The sequence below is a fragment of the Scardinius erythrophthalmus genome (assembly GCF_964197995.2).
Source record: "Scardinius erythrophthalmus genome assembly, chromosome: 1".
In the NCBI taxonomy this organism is placed as follows: domain Eukaryota; kingdom Metazoa; phylum Chordata; class Actinopteri; order Cypriniformes; family Leuciscidae; genus Scardinius; species Scardinius erythrophthalmus.
Window position 1 is genome coordinate 32,625,133 of NC_138221.1, and position 24,643 is coordinate 32,649,775.

A 24,643-nucleotide genomic window follows, 5' to 3' on the forward strand; every position below is an offset into this window, starting at 1 on the left:
TTCTTTTGCTTTTTCAGTCTCACACTCAGCTGGAATTACATAGTAGAGTTTTTTCACACTTAAAATTGAAAAACAAAAAGTTATGGACTTCAAAAAAAAACATCAGAAACTTCAAGCGCAAGGAAATCTGTTCTGGTCACACTGAACCAGCTCTTAATGACCTTACGATGTGTTTGATTTAGAGAAAGCTTCTCAATATTGTGTGATTTTCGTAAATGCAAAAGTACTTTGCTGGTGCTGAAGACCAATATCTTGTACATGAAGACAGATAAAATGAGTTAAAATTATGAAAGTGATTTCATAAAATGGCTAATTGACATTTTGAATCGTTCTTCTAATGAAATGAAACTTTTTAAATCTACAGGCTATGATCTGCAGAAATATAAAACAACGTTTCTGCCTCAAAACAAACCTCAGTGAAGTGTAATATATTAGTGAACACGTATGGAAGACACTTCAACAGCTGCTCATCTCTTTCTCAAAGATGTTGAGATGTTTTATGTTCTGTAAGCTCTCAGTCGTCCTACTGAGATTCCCTCATACAGACACATTCAACATCAACTGAAAAACACTGAGATTGTTTCAGTGATGGGAGCCGTTGTTCCAGCATGTCTGTGGAAATGGAATCGTCATGGCAACAGCGATGATCATAAACTCTGAAGAGGAAAACACAAGTGCCCTTATCGTCTCTCCTAATGTGCATCTCGATCAGATCGTCCTCTGTTTCACTAACTTTGAATATTGTTCAAAAGAACTGCTAAAATCAAATAAATATGTTTAAAAAACTAAGTTCAGTAGCTTTAAATTCAGACATTTTTTATTAAAGTCTAGCATTATATTTCAAAATGAACGGATTCTGGATATGACACAAATACAGAAAATGTCAGATTTAATTTCAATCAGTAACAGTTTATTAAAGCTATAAATACAACACAGGATTGAATGCAAAAGTTGTCAAAAATACATCTGAAAACCAGTCAAGTAACAGTGTGACACCTTGTACGTCCTGTTAACATTTGTAATATTATATTTCAACTGTCTCAGTACATAACATTCAGGAAGAACTAGAAGATATAAAATCTAAATTGAGTTTTACTCTCCTAACTGACCAATCGTTTCAGTCGGAGGAATGAGGTGAGTGTGTTTTCCTGAGTAAAACGTCTCTCTTGTATTCTGTCTGCAGTAAACACTAGAGTTCAGGCAGTCAAACGGTTTCTACTCTTCTTCATGATGAAGAGGAGAAGATCAGGTAACCAATGGTGTAAATACATTACTGTATGTCCTTCAGTTTGGATGTTTTCATTATTAATGAGAGGAAAGTCGTGGACTAATGGTTAGAGAGTCGGACTTGTGACACAATGGTTGTGGGTTTGATTCTCAAACCGGCAGGAAATGAGTGAGAGCGAGGCACCTAAACTGTGTGTGTGTGTGTGTATTCACTACTCACTGCTCCTAATGTGTGTGCACTAACTTGGATGTGTTAAATACAGAGGACAGATTCTGAGTATGGGTTACCAAACTGGACCTTTGTGTCACTTCACTTTCTTTCACTTTCACTTTAACAAATCATTGCTGCCCTCTACTGGAAAGACATTGAAATTGAAAATTAAATATATCAAAAGCATCTTTAACATTCACAAAAATATTATGCCAGTATTTCAATTCGCTCTTTTTTTTTTTTAGGTGAAGTGTGAAACATGAATATGGAATAAAATCTGCTGCTAGATTCATCTCTGGGACTCTGATGGGCCGATTCTTCAAAAGTGTTCACACCTGTTACCTTTTCACGAGCCTCATCTCTCTTGATCTGCATTGGTTGTTTCGCCTGCTTGCTGATTCCAGAGAGAGTTTATTATCATCACCAGATCTCAAATCGTGGGTCTGTGAGGAAGAGCTCTCTGGATTCAATTCTGTTGTTAAAGAGCCTAAAGATACAAACACACATTTATATTAGAAACAGCAGCTGAAACAAACACACCATAATGAACAGAAATCAGATTTGTAGACATAAATTTTTCCAATGTTTTAATTTCTTTTTAATGGATGATAAATTGTAGTAGATAGCAAAGGAAAAGCAGAAACAAAATGGCCTCGAATCAAAGAGAAATCACTTCAACTCAGAGATCTGAGTTTTATTTTTGAGCCTCATGTTTGTTGCTACTGTAAGACTTCAGCTCAAATAACTTTGGATGGGAATGTGATTCTGTGACGTTCAGACACACACCTTACTGTCTTTATGTCACTGTTGTGACAGACGATACTGTAGATTCTCTGAGCCCCAGTGTCAGTGATGCTATTGCCACTAAAACTGCAGATCAAACAACCAAATCAGACAAAATGCAAGAATATTACATCAAACTTTATACTTCTTTGTGTCTCAGTCACTCACTCAATGTTTTGTGCTTTGTGGAGGTTTGGCAGCAGCAGATCCAGGCTGGGATCAGTGAGACGGCACTGACTCAGATCCAGTTCAGTCAGTCCTTCAGAATATTCCAGAATCAGCGCCAGACCTCGACAGACCTGCGGCTCCAGAGGAGTCTGACTGAGGTCCACCTCGTCACCCAGAGCTTGAGAAAGAGACACCGCTTCCTCCGGACTCACATGTGCCAGAAACTGAAGCAGCAGAGATTTATCACAGCTGAAACACACAGAGAAAGAGATGATTTACATTTATATTTATTGTAACGACAATGAGAAGAAACCAACCACAGACTAATTTTCTTCCAGAAAATTAATTCAAACTCTCTACTTCCTGCCGAACAAAACAGAAGATTTGTTCAGAACGTCAAATGATCCTCATCACTCTGGCTATTTAAAAGAGCCTCCCCCCAACACTAACTAAATAGCTGGTCAATACTAAGCTTTGTTGCCAAAACGCTGACTGTTTAAGAGAAAGACAGAGACCAAGGTCTCACACAAGAGTCCTCACAAACCAGAGCCATAAATCACCCAGTCTCCAGAAAGTCTGCTAACCAAAGACTTTTATTGGTTAACTTTAAGGAAGAACTGGTCAACGTTTGATAGTTTTGCAAGACGAATCGGTTCAGAGATGATTACTGCTCAGGGCCCTAACAAGAGGTCACATGACCCCTGTGACTAACAGACCCCATCTTGGTCCCATGAGAGATGAACAAAACCTCTTTTCAGTAGGAACTTTCCATGACCTCCGAGCGGGATGTCTAAACTTTACACACCAAAAAGACTGTACCTACCAAAATCCATAAAACTCATTCAAGAACAATTTTCAATGGACTTAAAAACATCATACATCATTCTATGTGTTTCTACAATACATGTGTCCAATTAATATGCTTTAATCCCATATAATTCATGTAATTGTTATAATTATCCGATGTGTGAATGAAAGTGTGTACTGTTTCATATCAACGCTATTTTACGAACACAACTAGCAAGATGGTTGGAATTAAATCGGTGTAAAATGTTTCATATTCTGATAATTAGAAATCCTGCCTAAAACTGTGGCATCTGGTCTTTTAGTTTCATTAGAGAAACCCCCCAGGGAAGACATGATTTATGACTTTGCAAACAAAGCCAGTGTCTAATTGGTCCGCTCTCTTCAGGAGGGGAGACAAACTTTGAGTTAAAAATCTTGGATTCTCTGTTCGCTCTCTCTCTAAGTTCCTCTCTAAGTTCCTCTCTAAGTTGCTCACTAAGTTCGTTCAAAATGTTCTGATACAGAAGACCTCTCAACGAGTGCAGAACAAAGACGGAGACGGCAGACGATGGTTTTAGTAACCATGTAACGTTAACAGACGAGCAGATCAACCCAAATTAAGATCAGATGGGTTAGATTTATTCAAGCCATCTTACTACTCTCGTCTAAATTTTCTTTTCTTTTCTGAGTTATCATTTCCTTTATTTTCCGTTGTGAGTCTCGGTTCTAAGTTAAGTTTTGCGACAAGACTTCGAGCCACGTTTCTTCTGCAAAGCCAGCTTCAGACAAAGACTTTCAATTCATCCGCCAGCACAACACGTGACTGGAACGCCGCAGACCCAGGCACAAGGAGACCACAGCCGACGAACGAACCCGGGGAAACCCTCTGTTACGCAACGAAGGGAATTCCCAAAAAGGAACGCAAAGACAAGCAAGTACCTCCAGACTAAAAGCTGCACTGGTGTATTTATAAATGTAATAACCTGTCTAAGAAACGATAGAAGGGTTCAATTAATGATTGATGGTTCGTTCAGGTCATGTCTAAGTGCATATGGAATCGTGAGATTTCATCCTTTCACTCTTAAACCCACTCTTTCCTCACTCTCTTCCTTTCTGCAACTCGTATGAATGTGTGTGTGTGTGTGTGTGTGTGTGTTTGTGTTAGACATTAGCTGTATGTGTTAGTATATAATCAATAAAGTATTGTTTGTATTTGAAAAGAGATTGCTTGTGTATGTGCTTATCAAATTTATTGTCTTGAACTTCGATTTAAGTTACCTATGCTTTTACCCTTAATTTATTTCTTAATTTATGGTTAGCTGGGGATTATTCTTTCTTGGCCAGGAAGATATTATATTTCCTAGAGTTAATAATTGGTTATGCTTTCTGTTCGTTGGATGAACTGATAAAATGATCATACTTTTGATTCTGCTACAGTAAATTCTGAAAATAATTAAATTATTAATTATTGTTCATAATTCGTTATGAAAAATAATTAATTATATTTATACGTGGGCGTATAAACGCTACATTATATTAGATTTCTGTCTGTTTGTGTATGAATGTAATCTGTTGATGTTTCTCACCAGAGTTTCACAGCATGCAACACTGGGAACAGCTGGTCCATTCCAGCTCTGTTAATCTCACAGTCCTGTAGAATCAGCTGTGTGTGTGTGAGAGCTCTCTGAATGACTGTGGTCATCACACGGCAGTCCTCAGTGGTCAGATGTAGAGTCTCAGAGTGTGTGTTTGTGGTCAGATCCAGAGCAGAACGGCAGGAGAAGTCCAGCTTGTGTTGCAGGACGGAGAGCAGAACTGAGGAAAACTCCTTCTGGACATCAGAGACACTGCAGCAGCGAAGCATCTTCAGTAACAGCAGCCTGTCAACTCTGAACACACACACACACACACACACACACACACACACACACACACACACACACACACACACACACACACACACACACACACACACACACACACACACATCATCAACACTGAACACAGACACACACACAGTTTTTTGCCCTATAAATTACAACTAACAAAATAATTTGTCTTTAACTAGTTGCAAAATAACGCAAGCTTTTATCCACAAGGCTTTTATATCACACAAAATCTGTTGAATGTAACAAACAGGTCGAGAGAAAGAGGAGAAGAGAGAAAAAAGGAGTTTCTCAAATGAAAGGCTGCATATCTCGACTTTCACGTCATTCAACACTGTTGAAGTCTGTTTCCATTTATAGGATCTTTGGATCTTTGATTGCCATTTAGCACTACATTAAGTCAGAATATATGAAGATTTTTAATATTTATAGTTTTTTTTAAACATATTTTTTAATATCAGATACACTAGACTCCAGTGTTTAAAGCTCCAGAAGGACTGGTAAAGGAGGAACGCAGCCTTCGCATTGAGAAGCCTCTCCAGAGAAAAGCAGCGAGACCTAATGTGGGAGACATGTCTGAAGAGAGGCACAATGCTCTCCAGCTCTTCCTCTGGTATGGAGGTCCACAGCAGGTCGAGTGAAACTGCAGTGCAGTGCTGCAGTGTGAAGCGCAGCGCCGCACAGTGGACAGAGTCCAGATCTCTGCTCTGCAGGGTGATGTAGTTCTTCACTGAACTCAACAGACTGAACACACACTCAACAGAGCCGCTCTCATAGATCTCTGTCATTACAGACAGCATGAAGATAGAGCTCATCCTGTACACACACACACACACACACACAAGTCATCATCATCATCATCATCATCTTTATTATCATTTCTTATTCAGTTCCTTTAAATCTTACCATTCATTTAGAGGTTTTATATAATTTCAAAAGTGTTTTTGAATAATTTATTGAACAGCTTACCGTTTAAACTGAATCCTGTTCAGAAATGGCAGAATTTCCCTGATGTTGCACTGAATGTTGCTCTTTCTGAAGTTCACAGTGATTTGTTGAATTCTGTGCTGCAGGAAATAGTGAAGCTCTTCCCAGCTCAAGGAACAGGAAGTCAGATCTCCGCCCACTTTCTGCAGGAAGTGCTGAGTCAGTTCCTCTTCCTGAGCTTCATACACACATTCAACCAGCTTCTGGAGACTCTCTTTAGATGGTCTACACATACAGAATTCAATGTTTTATTTCTATGCCATGATAAATATAAAGTCAAACACTGCTGAAATGTGTCTTATAGTCTTATACCTGAGAATCACTGGGCCCTGGTGACACAGCAGGACACATAGAGAAACAGACGCCATCTTGTATTCAGTCAGGTTCAAACACTGGACAGTCCAGAGTCTCAGAAAGATGGCCAAACTGCTCAGGACTCTGGACCGCTTCCTCTCTGACAGCCGTTCACCATTCAGATCAAGTGTGAGTTCATTAATAGTGACAGGAGTTTGAACCCTCATTGACCTCAACACCTGCACTATTCTCAGCACCATATCACCACTCAGCCTAAACAAAACAATACACACTGTAAATATTAGCAGGAAAATGAATCAAGATCAACATTTGAGATGATTATTAATAATCCTGTCTGTACCTGAGTGTGTGTATGTGTGTGATGTGTCTGAAGAGAAGCCTTGTTCCTCTTAGAGAGATGGCTTTAGGTTTTAGAGAGAGGTTGAGTCTGTCAGAAGAGAAACGTAAGACTCTTCCCACAGACCTGCAGGTTTTACTGGGTAAACTTCCTTCCAGACTGACGGAGGAGCCGAGAACCTCCAACAGTAAAGTCACCAGCTCTGGATTCTCTCTGAGCTGAACCACTTTAACTAAACTTAACAAACACCACTCAGAACAGCTGAAAAATACAATAAATACTTGATTACAATGACATATGACTCATTACACTTGGAAAAATAAATGAACAATGCATTGTATTTCATGTGTAAAAAAATCTCAAGACTCTTAGGGCCAGTTCACACAGAACATGTTTTTCCATTCACTGCGCTACTTGTCTATTGTTTTTCAATTTAATCATGCGCTACACAGAAGTGTTTTGACCGCTGCGCTCGCGTCTCGCACAGACCCCGTTCTAGGAGTGCGTGACTTGGGGGGAATTTCAAAAACTTAAAAACACTCAATTTATGAATCATTGTTTAGTTTTTCTTTTCTTTTTTTTTTCCAAATTCAGAATGATTCACTTCGATTTCTAATGAAATTGTATTAAATACTAGATAAAATGCTTTTTTTTTTTTAAAATACTTTCTATGAAAAATAAACTAATTTGTTTTTGCATGAAAAGACATTTGAGAGGAACTTTAAATATATGTACAGTTCAAGTCACATGATATTTGTTTACATATACAGTAGACCACAAGACAAGTGATCTGAGGGCGCGCACGTGCATCCTGCTGCAGTTCTTAACGAATGCCGTAGCCAAGGCAACATCTAGTGTATATCTATGCACCAGTCTGCGCACACGTCATACAGCAGGATGCGCGCGCGCCGTCAGATCACTTGGACGTGGCTGTGTTACAAGAGGTAAAAACGATATAAATACTGTTCGTTTTCTCACACAAACCGCTCGTTTCGTGTCTTAGGCCATCAATGTGTACTTATGATTAGGGCTGGGCGATAAAACGATAACGATATATATCGAGATAGACACGTAATCAATATCAATAAAAAACGCGTTTGATAAAACGTTCGATAATTTTTTTTTTCTTCGTCGGAAGAAACCAGAGGTCTGGTCAAGCAAGTCTGGTTGCATGAACAAAGGCACTCACTCTCTGGTAACCTAGCAACGTAGGGGGTGACACGCTAACAGCGTGTCCTAAATACACGCGACGCCGCAACACGCGATAAAAGGTATCTTTTCCATGTTAATCAGAGTTCTCTTACGAGAGTACTCTCGTGTTGCGTAAGCTAGCTTACGCTACGGGAAAATCCCTTTTCTCGAGAATACTGAAGCCAAAAAATTATCCTTAATTTTTGCATTAATTTAAAACGCATTGCTGCACAAGCAGACCTAGGCGAGACAGCTCGCGCGCCTATTGGTTGCTCTGCAGCAACTGCTGCAACCTATCGAGGGACTGCCCGTGACGAAGCACCAATGAGGGCGCGGACGCACGTGCACGTCACGTCCCGCCAGAATGGGCGTGGCTTAAGGCTACATAAGCAGAGTCCAGATAGGTTGTTCTTTGATTTTTCCTCTCTTCAGCGAAGTGGTCACATCACATCGCTGTTCTCCGGAGAAGCCTGCGCCGTCGAAAGAGCCTTCAGCGGGACGAGCCATCTGCTTCGCCGGCCATCTTCTCACCGCTTCAGCCGCCGTTCCTGCTGCGCTATCCGGTGCCTATATCCTTTCTATCTTGTATTTGCATTGTGTGTGTTCGCCCCGCGACACAAACCATCTAAAAGAACAGAGGCGTTGTTTCAAATGCCTTTTTTCTCCACGCGGACCACGCGCTTTCCGAGGGCGGCTGCCCGGAATGCGAGGCTATGGCTACATCGACCCTGCGGGCTCGACTAGCCTCCTTGACGTGGACCCCGCCCCTCCGCTTCTCTCTTCTGGGCCGCGCCGTAAAAAGCGCCATTCACAGAGAATGCCGGAGGCCATCCATGAGAGCGCTTGCATGCCGGCTAACTCCCCGTGTGCATCGCTCTCTGAGTCCCCAACCTCAATCACGGATGGTCAGCGCCGGCCTCTGCCACCGCTCCCACCGTGCTCGGCAAAGTTCGACGGGGACAATGCAGAAGAGGATAGACCCGTCCTCTCACATTTCTCAGTCCCCTTAGTTCAGGCAGCGGGAAATGTCATATTGCAGCTGAGCGCGCGGCCAGCTTTCTAAGCTAAAATTAAGATACAATTTATACAAAACGAAATTCACTTTAAAGAAAGGCTTTAAACAGTTGACATTTTCACAAATTCCAGTGTCCTTCCACACCTCCATCCCCAGTTTGCAAGGAAGAAACAAGCCCCACTGTATCCTTGTGCAAAACGTACACATACATAGGATTTGTGGAATTCTGTGTATAATAATCATGGATGTACTGTTTGAAGATTGACAGGGAGAGGACAAGCATAGCCTACTATTAGGACTGTACTTACAGGTTACAAGCGCCACACTGTTTTTTTATTATTTTTTTCATTAAAAAGTTTGAGTACAATCGGTAAAAAAATCTAAAGTTAGGAACAACACAGCCAAAAGTGGGTATTGAGGATCAACTCCTGCATATTGTAGGCTACATTTTAAACACAAGGGTTATTTCAAATAATATCTAAGGAGTACAGCACATTCACAATTAATTTTCTGTGCGAGAATCACAGTTCATTTTCTTCCTCCAAGCACAGAAATGTACACTTAACTTGACTAAAAAAAATTGACTACTGCCATCCACAGAGTAAATGTAATCCCTTGCTGTCTGGTTTAGATTTCGTTCGTGTGAAGATCCATACGCAGCACAAAAGTCCGGCATCATCCATGAATTCGAAGTACAGGCGGAGAAAGCAGCGTTACCTAGCTACTTCCTATGACAAGACCCCTGTTCCAAGATGGCGGCGGTTTTGACGCATGCTTAGAACCCCAAGGCGACATCTAGTGTATATATCTATGTAAATTATACTGCACTCTTCTCCGAGCTCGCGGCCAGCTTTCTTATGTACAGAAAGCGAACCCGCCCCTCGCGCACTCCTGTTCTATGGTGGGGCTCGAGTATCATGAGTGTTTTTAACGTGAGTTCACGCCGGCCCTGCCCCCGCTTGACTCACATGACACTCTCTTATCTGCTCGTGCTAATGAAAGCTTACGTCATTTCTCGACAACTCTTCGCTCTCAGAGTTCCCACAGCAGAGGTGATTGGAGTTTATTTTGCAGCCAACGAGCCCGTTATACAACCCGCTCGCCTGTACCAAAACGGCGTTTTCACGGCAACGCAGATAAATCTCATTCACGGCCCACATCAATAAAACCGGCTCACGCCGCGTGTGTTTTAAATATAGAAAGGTGCCCGCTTTACAGTGCTCACCCCTACTCACAAACACGGGTCGCTCTGTGACACACACTCACTCAGAGCCCCCGTCAATAAACATAAAATGTGTTCTGTGTGCAGAGAACCCATCAATAAACACAAATTGTGTTACGTGTGTGAAGAGCGCGCGCGCCTCAATGAGCGCGCGCTCACTAGCAAACACTGTATGCTATGTACCACACACAGTGACCAGAGCCTGAACACCATTCTCCCTCTAGCTTTAAGCATAAAAGCATGGGAGATATCCCGGGCGTGTCAGATTGGGTACTGAACACTAAAGAACGAGGCTATTCACTGCAGTTTGCTCGCAGACCCCCACGCTTTCGAGCCAGGGTCGAAACCACGGTGAAAGACGAAGTGGAACACCTACTTCGCACCGAGATTGCGAAAAAAAAGGGCCTATAGAAACCGTCCCTCTGACACAGAGCGAGTCAGGTTTCTTTAGCAGGTATTTCCTCATCCCTAAGAAGGATGGCGGTCTCAGACCCATCCTAGATCTCAGACGGTTTAACAAAACCCTCATGCAGAGATCGTTCAAAATGCTCACGACCAGACAAATTCTTGCGCAAATTCGCCCGAGAGACTGGTTTATCTCTGTGGATCTGAAGGACGTCTATTTTCAGATTCAAATAGCGCCCCATCAATTTACAGGATTTGAGTCTCCAAATCAACTGGACCAAGAGCTCACTGTCTCCCAGCCAGAAAAAATCCTTTCTGGGGACAGATTTAGACTCTGTGTCAATGACAGCGTGGCTGACGTCACAGCGCCGCAAATTCAGCGCTCGGCAGCGCTTTTCAAAGTCGGCAGCATTTTTCCTCTCAAGCATTTTCAGAGGATGCTGGGTCTTATGGCTTTGGCCTCGGCAGTGCTTCGACTGGGCTTGCTTTTCATGCGCCCTCTGCAGCATTGGCTGAAAACGCGGGTCTCGCTCCGAGCATGGACCTCCGGCCGCTTTCGCCTCATGGTGATTCAGAACTGTGTCACAGCACTAAATCCCTGGAAGGTGACAGACTGGTATCAGTCAGGAGTGGATCTGGGCATGGCCTCGAGACGGAAAGTAATCTCGACAGACGCCTCCAACTCAGGTTGGGGCGCCCTCTACGAGGGCAGGCCGGTGTTTGGCCTGTGGGCAGCCACAGAAAGGCGCCTACACATAAACTGTCTGGAGATGAAAGCGGTCGAGAATGCCTTGAGATATTTTCTCCCTTTTCTAAAGGACCACAATGTCCTAGTCCGTACGGACAACATGGCTGTGGTGTCTTATATAAACCGTCAGGGCAGTCTCAGGTCATGGAGCCTCCACAAGCTGGCAGAACGCCTTCTTGTATGGGCCCAGCACAACCTGCGCTCGTTAAGAGCATCACATGTTCTGGGTTGCCAAAATATGGGCCCGGACATGCTGTCCAGAGACAATGTTCCCCCCGGGGAATGGTCCCTGCACTCTCAGGTAGTCCAGTTAATATGGGACACCTTCGGCAGAGCGGAAGTCGACCTCTTTGCGACGTCAGAGAACGCGCACTGCCCAATATTCTTCATGAAACACAGGGACGCGCTGGCCCACGACTGGCCCAGCCGCCCGCTCTATGCGTTTCCCCTCGATCGCGCTGCTACCACAGGTAATCAAGCATGTCAGGGAGAGCGAATGCTCTGTGCTCCTCGTGGCACCGTTCTGGAAGAACCAAGTTTGGTTTCCAGAACTGATGCAACTGACGAGCAAGACCCCGTGGCCGATTCCGGTGAGGAAAGATCTCCTCTCCCAGGCCAGAGGCGCGATTTGGCACCCACGCCCCGACCTGTGGGCCCTGCATGTATGGGCCATCAACGGGTACCCGCTGATCTCCCAGCGGCAGTGTTGAACACTATCACTCAGGCTAGAGCACCCTCTACGAGAAGGCTCTACACCTCTAAATGGTCAGTGTTTTCCGGCTGGTGCTCGGCCCGAAACGCAGATCCACAACGCTGTAGCGTTACGGAGATTCTCTCCTTTCTACAAGGGCTGTTGGACGAGGGCAGGTCCCCGTCCACGCTCAAGGTATATGTGGCGGCCATAGCTGCGTTTACGAAACCCTTGCATGGCCGGTCACTGGGAAGGAACGACCTAATTGTCAAGTTCCTGAGAGGAGCTAGGAGGCTAAATCCTCCCCGGCCTCCTCCGGTCCCAGCCTGGGCCCTCTCCACGGTCCTGGATGCCATGAAGGCTGAGCCCTTTGAGCCCCTTCAGTCTGTGGATCTGCGGTATCTTTCCCTTAAGACCGCTTTCCTTTTGGCTCTCGCCTCAGTTAAGCGAGTGGGTGACCTACACGCGCTCTCCGTGAGTGCTACGTACATTGAGTTTGAATTTTCTCTGCCTCGTTAGGGCACTGAGAATATATGTTGAACGGTCTGCTGCTTTCAGACAGTCAGAACAGCTCTTCGTTTCGTTCGGTGGCCGCACTAAAGGGCTAGCCACGTCGAAACAGAGCCTATCCAGGTGGATAGTTGATGGTATTGCTCTAGCTTATAGGTCTAAGGACCTTCGATGCCCTCTGGGCATCAGAGCGCACTCCACCAGGGGCGTGGCCTCCTCGTGGGCATGGTCCTGCGGGGTCTCACTCCATGATATTTGTATGGCGGCAGGCTGGGCCTCCCGGTCTACATTTATAAGGTTTTATAACCTGGAGGTTCCTGCCTTACAGGCTGAACTGCTGTCAGTCTAACATAACATGTTCTGTGCGTTCGAACTCATTTCGACGCAGACTGTTATCAAGCATGTACTGTCACACGGAAACTAGATCGACAGATCAGACTTCCCTGACTGTGATTATACACTCACATCTGTCCCTTCGGCTCAGGTGTCTGACAAGCAGTTATTAATCATTATTAGATTCAGCCCATATATGTCTATCCTGGCTGTTCTACTGTATTAAGCACCCATTCCCCACACTAGAATGGTTATTTTTCCTGGGCCCACCCCCCAGTCGGCCCAGATATTACCACTATTATGTGTGTCCCCGGGCACGTGCCCTTGGAAACATATATGTGGATCCTCTAGCACGCACAGCGTTTTACATTGGGTTCATAATGACATTTATTACACTTTTTTCCATATATAACGTGTAGCATCTGGACTGAATCACGATGACCGATTGAATCACGATGACCTTCAGAAAGCTTTTAACCTCTTTGGACTTCATGTAAATCACAGGTCTAGCGCCGATGAGTCTGGATCCAATTGTCCCCATTGTCACTTTAGTGTCCTGGCAGAGGCTGAACAGAAACACCTTCGTGAGCTTCAAAAAGATCTGAATCAACTCAACTTCCCTCTCACGCCAGTGTAAGACTGAAAATACTGGTCTATGGGACAAAATGGCCCTGCTGGCTAATTAACATTCGACCTCCCCATATACAGCCTGACTTTCTCTCAGAAACAAAGAACTCACACAAGAACATGGTTTAATGTGAATGTTTATCATTGACTTTTATGCTTTTGGTGTCATTTGAAATGTCTCAAAGTGAGTGGTACAGATATCTCATATCCAGATAGATCAAATAAAAGGAAATAAGGTTTATAGAAGTTTAGAGAACTGGTTTAGAGATAAGGCCAGATAAGGCAACCCCCCTTCTGTGGGATAAAAGCCATTTGAGGGTGGTGTCCCCCATCCCCCATATCACCTGGTCAAAGGAGGATAAAGGAAGGTGTGCTGGCTCTCTCGGGTTCTCTTCTCTGGTGGACGCAGACTGGTTAGGTGGTCTCTCTCTCTCTCTCTCTCTCTCTCTCTCTCTCTCTCTCTCTCTCTCTCTCTCTCTCTCTCTCTCTCTCTCTCTCTCTCTCTCTCAGGTACAAGCTGGGTAAGATTCTTTGGTGTAACCATTGTATAATCATGTTCTAGATATTTGAATTGATTGTGGAATTGATCTCTGATATCTGAAATATTAAATTGTTACATGGGATTATTCTAAATGATTTTGACATTGTTCATTTAATGGTTAAAAAGAATAGTCAAACATTCGCTCACTTTTAGTGAGGAGCAGATATTATTAAAACCTTTCATTTATGGAGTCAGATGAATTAACGAGTAAATATATTATTAATATATTGCATTTAACCAACCAATACTTTGCATGAGAAAAGGACAGTAACACGTGATAACCTTCCGCGCTGGTCGGACGCCGGACTTTGGGCCGATTTAGCGCGAGTTTACACCAGGAACGAAAGAACATGTGGCTTGGAAACTAGAGAAACGCACCCAATATACAGAGACATTCTTTCCATTTAACTCATAATTAAGTCATCCCAGAATGTATATGATATATTCCTGTGTGCATGAATGTCCCCAGCTTATATTAGCCTAGTTACAACTTTCTAGTTGTGTTAGTTAAACTCTAAGTGCTTATAGTCAAGAGTAAGAATGTTTCTCTGCTTTGATATCTTCCAGACATTTCTTTCTTGGTATCGAAATATTCCTCTCATTACACCTTAATTAACGATGTATAGTGTGTTACAATAAAATGTATAATACTATTTTTACCATCCTTTGTAGTAAAAATTACCAATTCTGACATCATCATTAAACATGCAGATTGGCTGTCAGAAGGAGACGAAGAAACTCTCTCCCGCCAAACATACTATTGGTCATTTCAGCCAAAATAGGTGTTGACGGATTAATCCTTAAAGGACGGTGACAATAGCTCATTTTCACTCATTCCTTCTTCCCTGTCCGCTCTTTTTCCTGTCCTTCGGATGAGACCACATCTTCTTGATTTTCAGCAACTTTGCTTTCAAGTTAACCTTTTAAACTTCCCACGAACGACGCGCCCTCCGGAAGAACCCAAAGAACACTTCAAGCTCACGAACCACGAGGATACACACACACACACACACACACACACACACACACACACACACACACACACACACACACACACACACACACACACACATGCACCAAAGAATAAGTGCAAGTATTATTTCTAAGACTTTCTAATAATACTTTTTAATAATTTTGCTGGCTCTCAAAGATTAACTCTCTCTTTCTTGCTTTACTTTTCATTATTCTGTATATATGTATTCTTTATTTAAAGTGTAGTTGTATGTGTTTAGTTTCATTTATTAAAAACCATTATACGCTTGATTGTCTCTGTTGCTGCTCACAGATCATAGTCACTGAAATGTTTGATCTTTAGCCACAAGCTTTTATACTGTTGAGTACTTTAGTTAGTAATCTAATAGAACAGAAAAAGTTATTATTTATGGCCAGAAGAATAATCTTTCTTAAGAGTTGATAAGAAGATCGTACTGTCGGTTCTGTGGACGAACATATCAGTCGATTTGAAATTAATTCTGTTACAAGGTATTCTGAAAGCTGATCTAGCCTATCTATATATTCATATTTTTATTATAATCCATTGTAATTAATTATCCATTTATATATTTATAACACATATATACATACAGACCCTTTCCAAAAAATTAGAATATGATGGAAAAGTTTATTTATTTCCATAATTCCATTCAAAACGTTAAACTTCCATAGATTATAGATTCAGGGCCCACAACTTAAACGATTTCAAGTATTTAGTTGCTTATTTGTACATAATTTGGGCTTCCAGCTCATAAAACCCACGAAAACAAGATTTAAATTTTTTTGAATATTACATGAAATCACACACTAATTACACAGTGATACCATGGTCATTGAACCAGGTTTTGGTTCTTTTGGCAGTGTGGGCAGGTGCAAATCCTGCTGGAAAAATGAAGTCAGCATCTCCATAAAGCTTGTCTGCTGAAGGAAGCATGAAGTGCTCTGGAAATGTCCTGGTAGACGGCTGCGTTGAGTGGACAGCACAGTGGACCAACACCAGCCGATGACATGGCTCCCCAAACCAACACAGACTGTGGAAACTTCACACTGGACTTCAAGCATCTTGGATTGTGTGCCTCTCCATTCTTCCTCTAGACTCTGGGACCTTGGTTTCCAAATGAGATGCAAAATTTGCTCTCATCAGAAAAGAGGACTTTGGTCCACTGTGCTTTATTAAATCCAGAGTCAATGCAGCCGTCTACCAGGACATTTTCAGAGCACTTCATGCTGACTTCATTTTCCAGCAGGATTTGCACCTGCCCACACTGCCAAAATAACCAAAACCTGGTTCAATGACCAGGGCATCACTGTGTAATTACTGTGTGATTTCATGTAATATTCAAAAAAATTTAAATCTTGTTTTCGTGGATTTTATGAGCTGGAAGCCCAAATTATGTACAAATAAGCAACTAAATACTTGAAATCGTTTAAGTTGTGGGCCCTGAATCTACTGTATAATATATGGAAGTTTAACGTTTTGAATGGAATTATGGAAATAAATAAACTTTTCCATCATATTCAAATTTTTTGGAAAGGGTATGTACATGTACAAATACATGGGCTATGTATTCCCTTTTTTGGGCGATTTAAATATTTAGGCAATAATAGATTACAACACATTATGATATATATTAGGTTTTATATATATAAAACCTAACCCCTTAATATATAAAAATATTTCCTTTTTGAGCTAATTTGCTACAAATGTTAGTTGAGGTTTCTAGAACCAGTCAGTTTAATTTTCCTGACTATTTATACTCTTAGAATAAGTTTTTTTCAATCAATTTTACACATTTCTGCATCCAAAGGTAAATATAAAACTTTTTTTTTTTTTTTTTACATGTTGAGCAATAGGCTGTACAATATCTTACCTCAGCTGTGAGATGTAGGACAGACACTGAAGGAAACTCTTCATTTTACTCTCTTCCTCTGAACATCCTCTCAGCTCTACTGGTTTCTTCTCTGTCTGGAGTTTCAGCACTTCCAGGAGGACGGAGGTCTTTCTCTGTGAGAGATCTATGATCCAGACATCAGGTAACTGGAAAACTGACTGTAATGCTGGAAGGAAACTCCTGCCTGTTTGAGTCTCATATTTCTTCACATGTGAGCAAAGATCCAGCATGAAATCACACTGTTTAATTCTGTCAGTCTCTTGATAAGGAAAAGATCTGTAGGTGCAGACTGATGATAACAGTTTCAGCATCTGATCTCCTGTCTGTGTCTCAGTCTCTGCTGCTTTAATGAAGAGCCTCAGAAGAAACTTTGCTGCATCACCACTATTCCAATAGTGAAACCTGTTAAAAAAAAAAGTTGTATGTGTAGCAATTCATCTCAAGGGAAATATAAATATTTAAATATAAATTAAATATAATGAATAATTAAGTGTCTGATTGGTCCAGTCGGCACATATGAATAGACATTTCACAGATCTCTGAAGGTCACAGCGTCACACACACCGAATGAGAAGTGCAGCGATGGGTCTTTAAAATTTAAACACATTGTTCTCTGAGTGTACGAACACCGGCAGTGTCACTTGACGTCTGTCCGCGCGCACAGATAAAACACTGTCCATAATCCTGACGCACCAATGAACATAGTTTTTAATTCAATTACATTAAATTTGTCGCAAATTGTTGCTAATGTACAATACTGACTTCACCATGTGCTGAAAGATACATTTAGTTTTGTATTCATAGTTTTACAGCTTGAATAAACTCTAAACATGAATAAAGTCTAAACATATTGGAAAAATGTATAATAAACGTAGCCCTTTCCAATCTTCATTGCCCTGTTGTGCCATTGCTATTAATAAACTAAAGTATAGTATATTAATTGAATTGAAAGAAAAATAGAAAAAGGTTCGGTCACTTTTACAATCTTGTACTGTACATAACGCAAATATGTTATACTTTTGTTGACTTTTAAAATTGAGCTTGTAGGCTTAAAATGTGCGCAGATTCAAACCGATTCAAAATACAGTGAAGTGAAACTGATGGAGAAGTAGGTATAGTAAGTGAATATCCAAAAGTTCAGGTACCTCAGCTGTGAGATGTAGGACAGACACTGAAGGAAACTCTTCATTTCACTCTCTTCCTCTGAACATCTTCTCAGCTCTACTGGTTTCTTCTCTGTCTGGAGTTTCAGCACTTCCAGGAGGACGGAGGTCTTTCTCTGTGAGAGATCTATGATCCAGACATCAGGTAACTGGAAAACTGACTGTAATGCTGGAAGGAAACTCCTGCCTGTTTGAGTCTCATAGTTCTTCACATGTGAGTAAAGATCCAGCAGGAAATCACTCTGTTTAATTCTGTCAGTCTCTTGATAAGGTAAAGATGTGTAGATGCAGACTGATGATAACAGTTTCAGCTTCTGCTCTCCTGTCTGTGTCTCAGTCTCTGCTGCTTTAGTGAAGAGTCTCAGAAGAAATCTGGTTTGAACACTTGCATTCAGATTAGAGAATCTGTAACAAAATGGAAATGAGAAATGTGAATAAATTATCACAGAACTTATTGTACTTATGCTGTGACTAAATAATACACATTAAAATAATGTGTTGTTTGTTTCCTTTTTTCTGTCACGGTTCATGAATGCATTTGTTTCCTGCTTGTCTAGTGTTATGTTGTTATGTGTGTGTGGGTGTGTGTGAGTGGGCGTGACTGGCCATCATAGTCTGATCAGCGGTTCAGCTGATCTCATTCACGGCGCCAGCTGCAGCTAATTCACTCACCTTTAAATACTCACCCATTTCTCATCTTCTTTGTCAGATCGTTGTTTGAGGTTCTCCGTGCTGTGTGTTGTTCTGCTCCTGTTTGGCGTTTCCAGTTTCGCGCTTCGTTGTTCCTGTTCCGTGTCTCTGTGGATTACGTTCTTCGTCTGGATCTATCAAGTCAAGTCAAGTCAAGTCAAGTCAAGTCAAGTCTATTTGTATAGCGCTTTTTACAATGCAGATTGTATCAAAGCAGCTTCACAGTATTAAATTAAAATAATACAACAAGGTTTGTTTCTAGTGGAATTTATTGATTGATAAATTAAATTAAATATCCCCCCCCAAAAAAACCTTGGGAGAACCCAGGCTCAGTCAGGAGCCAGTTCTCCTCTGGTGTTTATGAACTAGAGACCGGAATTAACTGTAAGATTAAAAAATATTATACGAATGCCTGGCTGAAGAGATGCGTCTTTAATCTAGTTTTAAACTGGGAGAGCAAGTCTGAGCAACGAACAGTATCAGGAAGGCTATTCCAGAGTTTTGGAGCTAAATATGAAAATGCTCTCCCTCCTTTGGTGGATCTGGATATCCTAGGTATGACCAAAAGCCTCGAATTTAGTGATCTTAAAGAGCGCGATGGATTATAGGGCGATAGAAGATCCGTTAAATAGACTGGAGCTAAGCCGTTTAGGGCTTTATAAGTCAGTATACCTTGTAGTTAATACGGGACTTTATAGGTAACCAATGTAGTGATGTTAAAATCGGTGTTATATGATCATATTTTCTTGATCTAGTAGGAACTCTAGCAGCTGCATTTTGGACTAACTGTAGCTTGTTTATTGAGGATGCAGGACAACCAGCTAATAAAGCATTACAGTAATCTAGTCACGAGGTCATGAACGCATGAACTAACTTTTCTGCATCAGAAACTGATAGCATATTACGTAGCTTAGCAATGTTTCTAAGGTGGAAAAAGGCTGTTTTTGTAACATATGAAATATGATTTTCAAAAGACAGGTTGCAATCTAGTATAACACCCAGGTCTTTTATTGTAGAGGATAAAGTAACAGGACATCCTACTATGTTAAAGTTGTATTGTGAGAGGTTTTGTGGGTGGTTTTTTGAACCGATGATTAGTACCTCTGTCTTGTCTGGATTTAATAAAAGAAAATTACGCATCATCCAGCCTTTTATATCTTTAACACACTCTGTAAATTTGGATAATTTAGCGTTTTCATCCGGCCGTGATGAAATGTATATTTGAGTGTCATCAGCATAACAATGGAAACTAATTCCATGTTTCCTTATAATATTTCCAAGTGGCATCATATATATTGAGAATAATAGAGGGCCTAACACAGATCCCTGCGGCACTCCATAGTTTACTGGAGTTATGATCGATTTTTCTCCATTTAAATAGACAAAATGGTAGCGGTCAGATAAGTATGATCTGAACCAGCTTAATGCTTGTCCTTGAAAACAAGTATAATTTTGTAGTCGATCTAAGAGTATTGTGTGATCTATAGTATCGAACGCAGCACTAAGATCAAGTAAAACTAATATTGAGATACAGCCTTGGTCAGAAGCTAAAAGTAAATCATTTGTGATTTTAACAAGCGCAGTTTCAGTGCTATGGTGCGGCCTGAAACCAGACTGAAACTTTTCATAGATGTCATTTTCTTGCAAGAAAGAGCCCAGTTGAGCGGACACAACTTTTTCTAATAGTTTAGACATAAATGGAAGATTTGAAATGGGTCTATAATTTGCTAGGTTATTTGGGTCTAATTGTGGTTTCTTAATGAGTGGTTTTATAACTGCCAATTTAAATGTTCTTGGAACATGACCTAAAGATAAAGATGAGTTAATAATATTGAGAAGAGGTTCTTACACTATAGGTAACACTTCTTTCAGTAGTTTAGTTGGTATAGGATCTAATAAACATGTTGTTGTTTTAGATGAAGTGATAAGTTTGACAATATCCAATGTTCTAGAGCAGTAGTTCTCAATTCCAGTCCTCGGGACCCCCTGCTCTGCACATTTTGTATGTCTCCCTTATTTAACACACCTGAACCAGATCATCAGCTCGTTAGGAGAGACTCCATGAACTAAACTGAGTGTGTCAAAAAAGAGAGACATACAAATTGTGGAGAGCAAGGGGTCCCGAGGACTGGAATTGAGAACCACTGTTCTAGAGAGAATGGTGCTCATAGTGCTAGTTAGTTCTTCTAGTTCATCTGTTGGTTTGGGTTCAGGCAGCAGCTGAGACAGATCAAATAAGCAATTTGAGAAATTATCTATGGTGGATGGAAGGATTGTTCTGCCTAATCGATAACGCGGCGCAGCATGACATATTACAGCAGTACGCAATATGCAAGTTACCATGTAATGGTCAGTAACATCATCACTTTGTGGAATGATATCTATATCGGTTGGATCGGTTCCATATGATATAATTAAATCGAGTGTATGATTAAGACGATGAGTGGGACCAGTGACGTTTTGCTTGACCCCAAAGGAGTTTAATAAATCTGTAAACGCAGCCCCTAACGCATCATTTGAATGATCGATTCGAATGATCGAAAATGATCGATCGTATGTTAAAATCTCCAACAATTAATGCTCTATCGACGTTGACCAATAGATCTGAGAGAAAATCTGCAAACTCTTAAGAAATCACCGTAAGGCCCTGGTGGTCTATATACGGTAGCCAAAGCTAGAGATAATAGGGATTTTTTTCTTACATCTGAAAGCGTAACATTTAATACAAGTACTTCAATCGAATTAAACTTGTCACCTATTTTCTGGGTAACATTAAAGGGATAGTTCACCCAAAAATGAAAATTCTGTCAGTAATTACTCACCCTCATGTTGTTCCAACTCCGTAAGACCTTCGTTCATCTTCGGAACACAAATTAAGATATTTTTGATTAAATCTGAGAGTTGTCTAACTCCTCCATAGGCTTCTAAGGGACTGAAACTTGCTGGCCCAGAAAATGTATTAAAGACATCGTTAATATAGTCCAAGTGACTCCAGTGGCTCAATCTTAAGTTTATAAAGCGACGAGAATACTTTTTGTGCGCAAAAACAAACAAAAATAACGACTTTATTCCACTTTTCATTTCCTTCTCTCTGAGCCTCGGGTCTTTGCACGTAGTGTTTAAGCGTAGCGCGTCTGTGTTGCACGTCACCACGTAGGTGGTGGAAGTGGAATAAAGTCGTTATTTTTGTTTGTTTTTGCACACAAAACGTATTCTCGTCGCTTTATAAACTTAAAGGGCACCTATTATGCAAAATTCACTTTTACATGGTGTTTGAACATAAATGTGTGTTGGCAGTGTGTGAGCAAAACCACCCTAGAATGATAAAAATCCACCCAGTAGTTTTTTTACTATCTCAATAAATCATAAGCACTGTCTCAGAACACCCTGTTCTAGATTTTCCTCATTGTGACGTAGAAATGAGCTAAGCCCCACCGACGTGATTTGATTGACATCTGGTTTTGGCATAGACCCCGCCCTCGGTGATCTGCATCCTCCATCAACGACAGCCGGTAATGTCTCCTAAGAAGTGTGTTGTGGGATGTAAGAATGGACATACTAGTCTTCACTGACATCAGAGCCACTGAAAACGCAGCGGATGGATTTTATTTATGAAGAAAAGGCACCACTTAAACTTCCTAAATACGAGATTCATTTTCTGACTGACTGTTTAGTGTTTAGTGAACGAGGGTCAAAGTTAATCCTAGAGTGTGGATCGTTGCCTACAGTTCGCGATCCAACGTCACCTCCAGAAAAAGTAAGTGTATTTTATGATTTTTGAGCAAATAGTCATTTCAATCGATGTCAGCAAGTTCAACAACAAATGCGTCTAAAGCTATTTATTGTCGTCGTCATAGGATGTCTCAACAAACAACGTCAGACAGTTTTATGTCACGTAGGCATTTTTTGCAGCATTTACAAATGTAAATAAATTAAGGTCTGCTCTATCTCCATAGACAGTAGGCTATATAAACGTCTATCTCCCTCCCCTTAAGAAATAAATAAAAAATTCGTTTGTACTTCACAGTAGTGTGTGTGTGTGTGTGTAGTTTAAAAAAATTGCGCGAACGTTATCACAGTTCGTGTGTGTGTGTGTGTGTGTGTGTGTGTGTGTTGCACATCCATAATGGCAAAAGGGATGCGATTAAAACTTTGTAAGTACAGAAATGTATCAAATAACCATTCCGATACGTTTAGTCCATTCTCATTCGTGTTTATTCTGTGCCGGAGTCTCTTCATCATCTAGGTCCAGCAGCAGGGCGGGGATATGCAGCTCATTTACATTTAAAGTGGTACACACAAAACAGCTCTTTTTAAAACAGGCCCCAAAAATGACATTTTCAAATGGTTATAATAAATTAACTGTGGCGTATTTTGTGCTGAAACTTCACAAATGCATTCTGGGGACACCCAAGACCAATATTACATCTTCTAAAAAGGGGCATAATAGGTGCCCTTTAAGATCGAGCCACTGGAGTCACTTGTACTATATTAACGATGTCTCTAATACATTTTCTGGGCCAGCAAGTTTCAGTCCCTTAGAAGCCTATGGAGGAGTTAGACAACTCTCAGATTTAATCAAAAATATCTTAATTTGTGTTCCGAAGATGAACGAAGGTCTTACGGGGTTGGAACAACATGAGGGTAAGTAATTACTGACAGAATTTTCATTTTTGGGTGAACTATCCCTTTAAAGGAGCCGTATGTAAGATTGTGGCCAAAACTGGTACTGCAATCACTTTCAAATTACTGTAGAGCGGTGTATCCCCTCCCCCTCCCCCCTGACTCGGGGTTGCCAGATAGGCTGCAGGATCCAGCATGAACGTTTGTAGCTGCAGCTGTGGTAACTAGAGCTGAGCTGGCAACCCGGATGCCGAAACACTACTGACTTCGTGATTGGTAGATAGGTGGAGGGTGGCGCTTCAGGCCAAAACACAACATGACAACATCAACATCAGTTGAGGGCTGCAACTTCACTTTTTAAATGACAATATCCTGGCCGGACTAACTGTTGTCAGTGATATAAGTATTTGAAATGAACATGATTTCTTAATATCTAGTGACATATCAGGGCCATTTTATGATTAATTGAAATACATTTCTTACATACAGCTCCTTTAAGAACATCTTTATAAATTGTTGCAAAACCACCGCCACGACCAATCAGACGGGGCTCATGCTTATAACAGTACCCTGATGGAGTAGACTCATTAAGACCGAAATAATCATTTGGTTTAAGCCAGGTTTCAGTAAGGCAAAGTACATCGATGCTATTATCTGTGACTATTTCATTTACAATAACTGCCTTAGGTGTGAGTGATCTAATGTTTAGAAGACCTAGCTTTAGAAATTGTTTTTGTTCACTAATAGCGAGATTTTCTGTTTTCATAACAATTAGATTTTTTCTAGATCCTGCAGTAAATTTATTATTTGATCGCACTAAACGAGGAATAGACACAGTTTCTATGCAATGTTCTACACTAGTATTTATATCAATTAAGTTGGCGCAGGAGAGACTGTAATTTGGACTTTTGGTTACTAGTCAAACGGTATTTAACATCTTGGAGATGTTATCAGACAGAAGATCTGCTCCGATTCTACTTGGGTGTAACCCATCAGCACGGAAGAGCCTAGGACGTTCCCAAAACAGATTCCAATTATTTACAAAGAGCAGTTTCTGCTCATTACACCATGACATTAACCATTCATTTAGCACGAATAATCTACTGAACTTTTCATGCCCTTGTCGGTACGTGGGAAGCGGTCCAGACACAATGATCGTTTTTTCAGGCGATGTGCTGCGTACCGTCTCGATCAGATTCCTGAAGTCTTTCTTCAGAACCTCCGTCTGCCGCAGCCTGATATCGTTTACTCCCGCGTGCAACACGGCGGCTCCGTCACGCACGTCACCGTTCAAGATCT

General features: G+C 41.2%; 1 protein-coding gene across 1 annotated transcript in view; it reads right to left on the reverse strand.

The window, feature by feature from the left end:
* Positions 1–796: 796 nt before the first annotated feature.
* Positions 797–24,643, reverse strand: part of LOC308690946 (uncharacterized protein) — a 118,490-nt gene continuing 94,643 nt past the window's right edge. Inside the window, exons 12-21 of the mRNA XM_081365746.1 lie at positions 18,014–18,436; positions 16,848–17,270; positions 6,704–6,961; positions 6,361–6,615; positions 6,031–6,273; positions 5,620–5,877; positions 4,762–5,064; positions 2,390–2,638; positions 2,225–2,308; positions 797–1,925 (exon numbers count right to left, since the gene is read on the reverse strand). Of these exons, the coding sequence (XP_081221872.1) occupies positions 1,859–1,925; positions 2,225–2,308; positions 2,390–2,638; positions 4,762–5,064; positions 5,620–5,877; positions 6,031–6,273; positions 6,361–6,615; positions 6,704–6,961; positions 16,848–17,270; positions 18,014–18,436 (2,563 nt within the window). The 3' untranslated portion in view covers positions 797–1,858. The remainder of the gene's footprint in view (positions 1,926–2,224; positions 2,309–2,389; positions 2,639–4,761; positions 5,065–5,619; positions 5,878–6,030; positions 6,274–6,360; positions 6,616–6,703; positions 6,962–16,847; positions 17,271–18,013; positions 18,437–24,643) is intronic.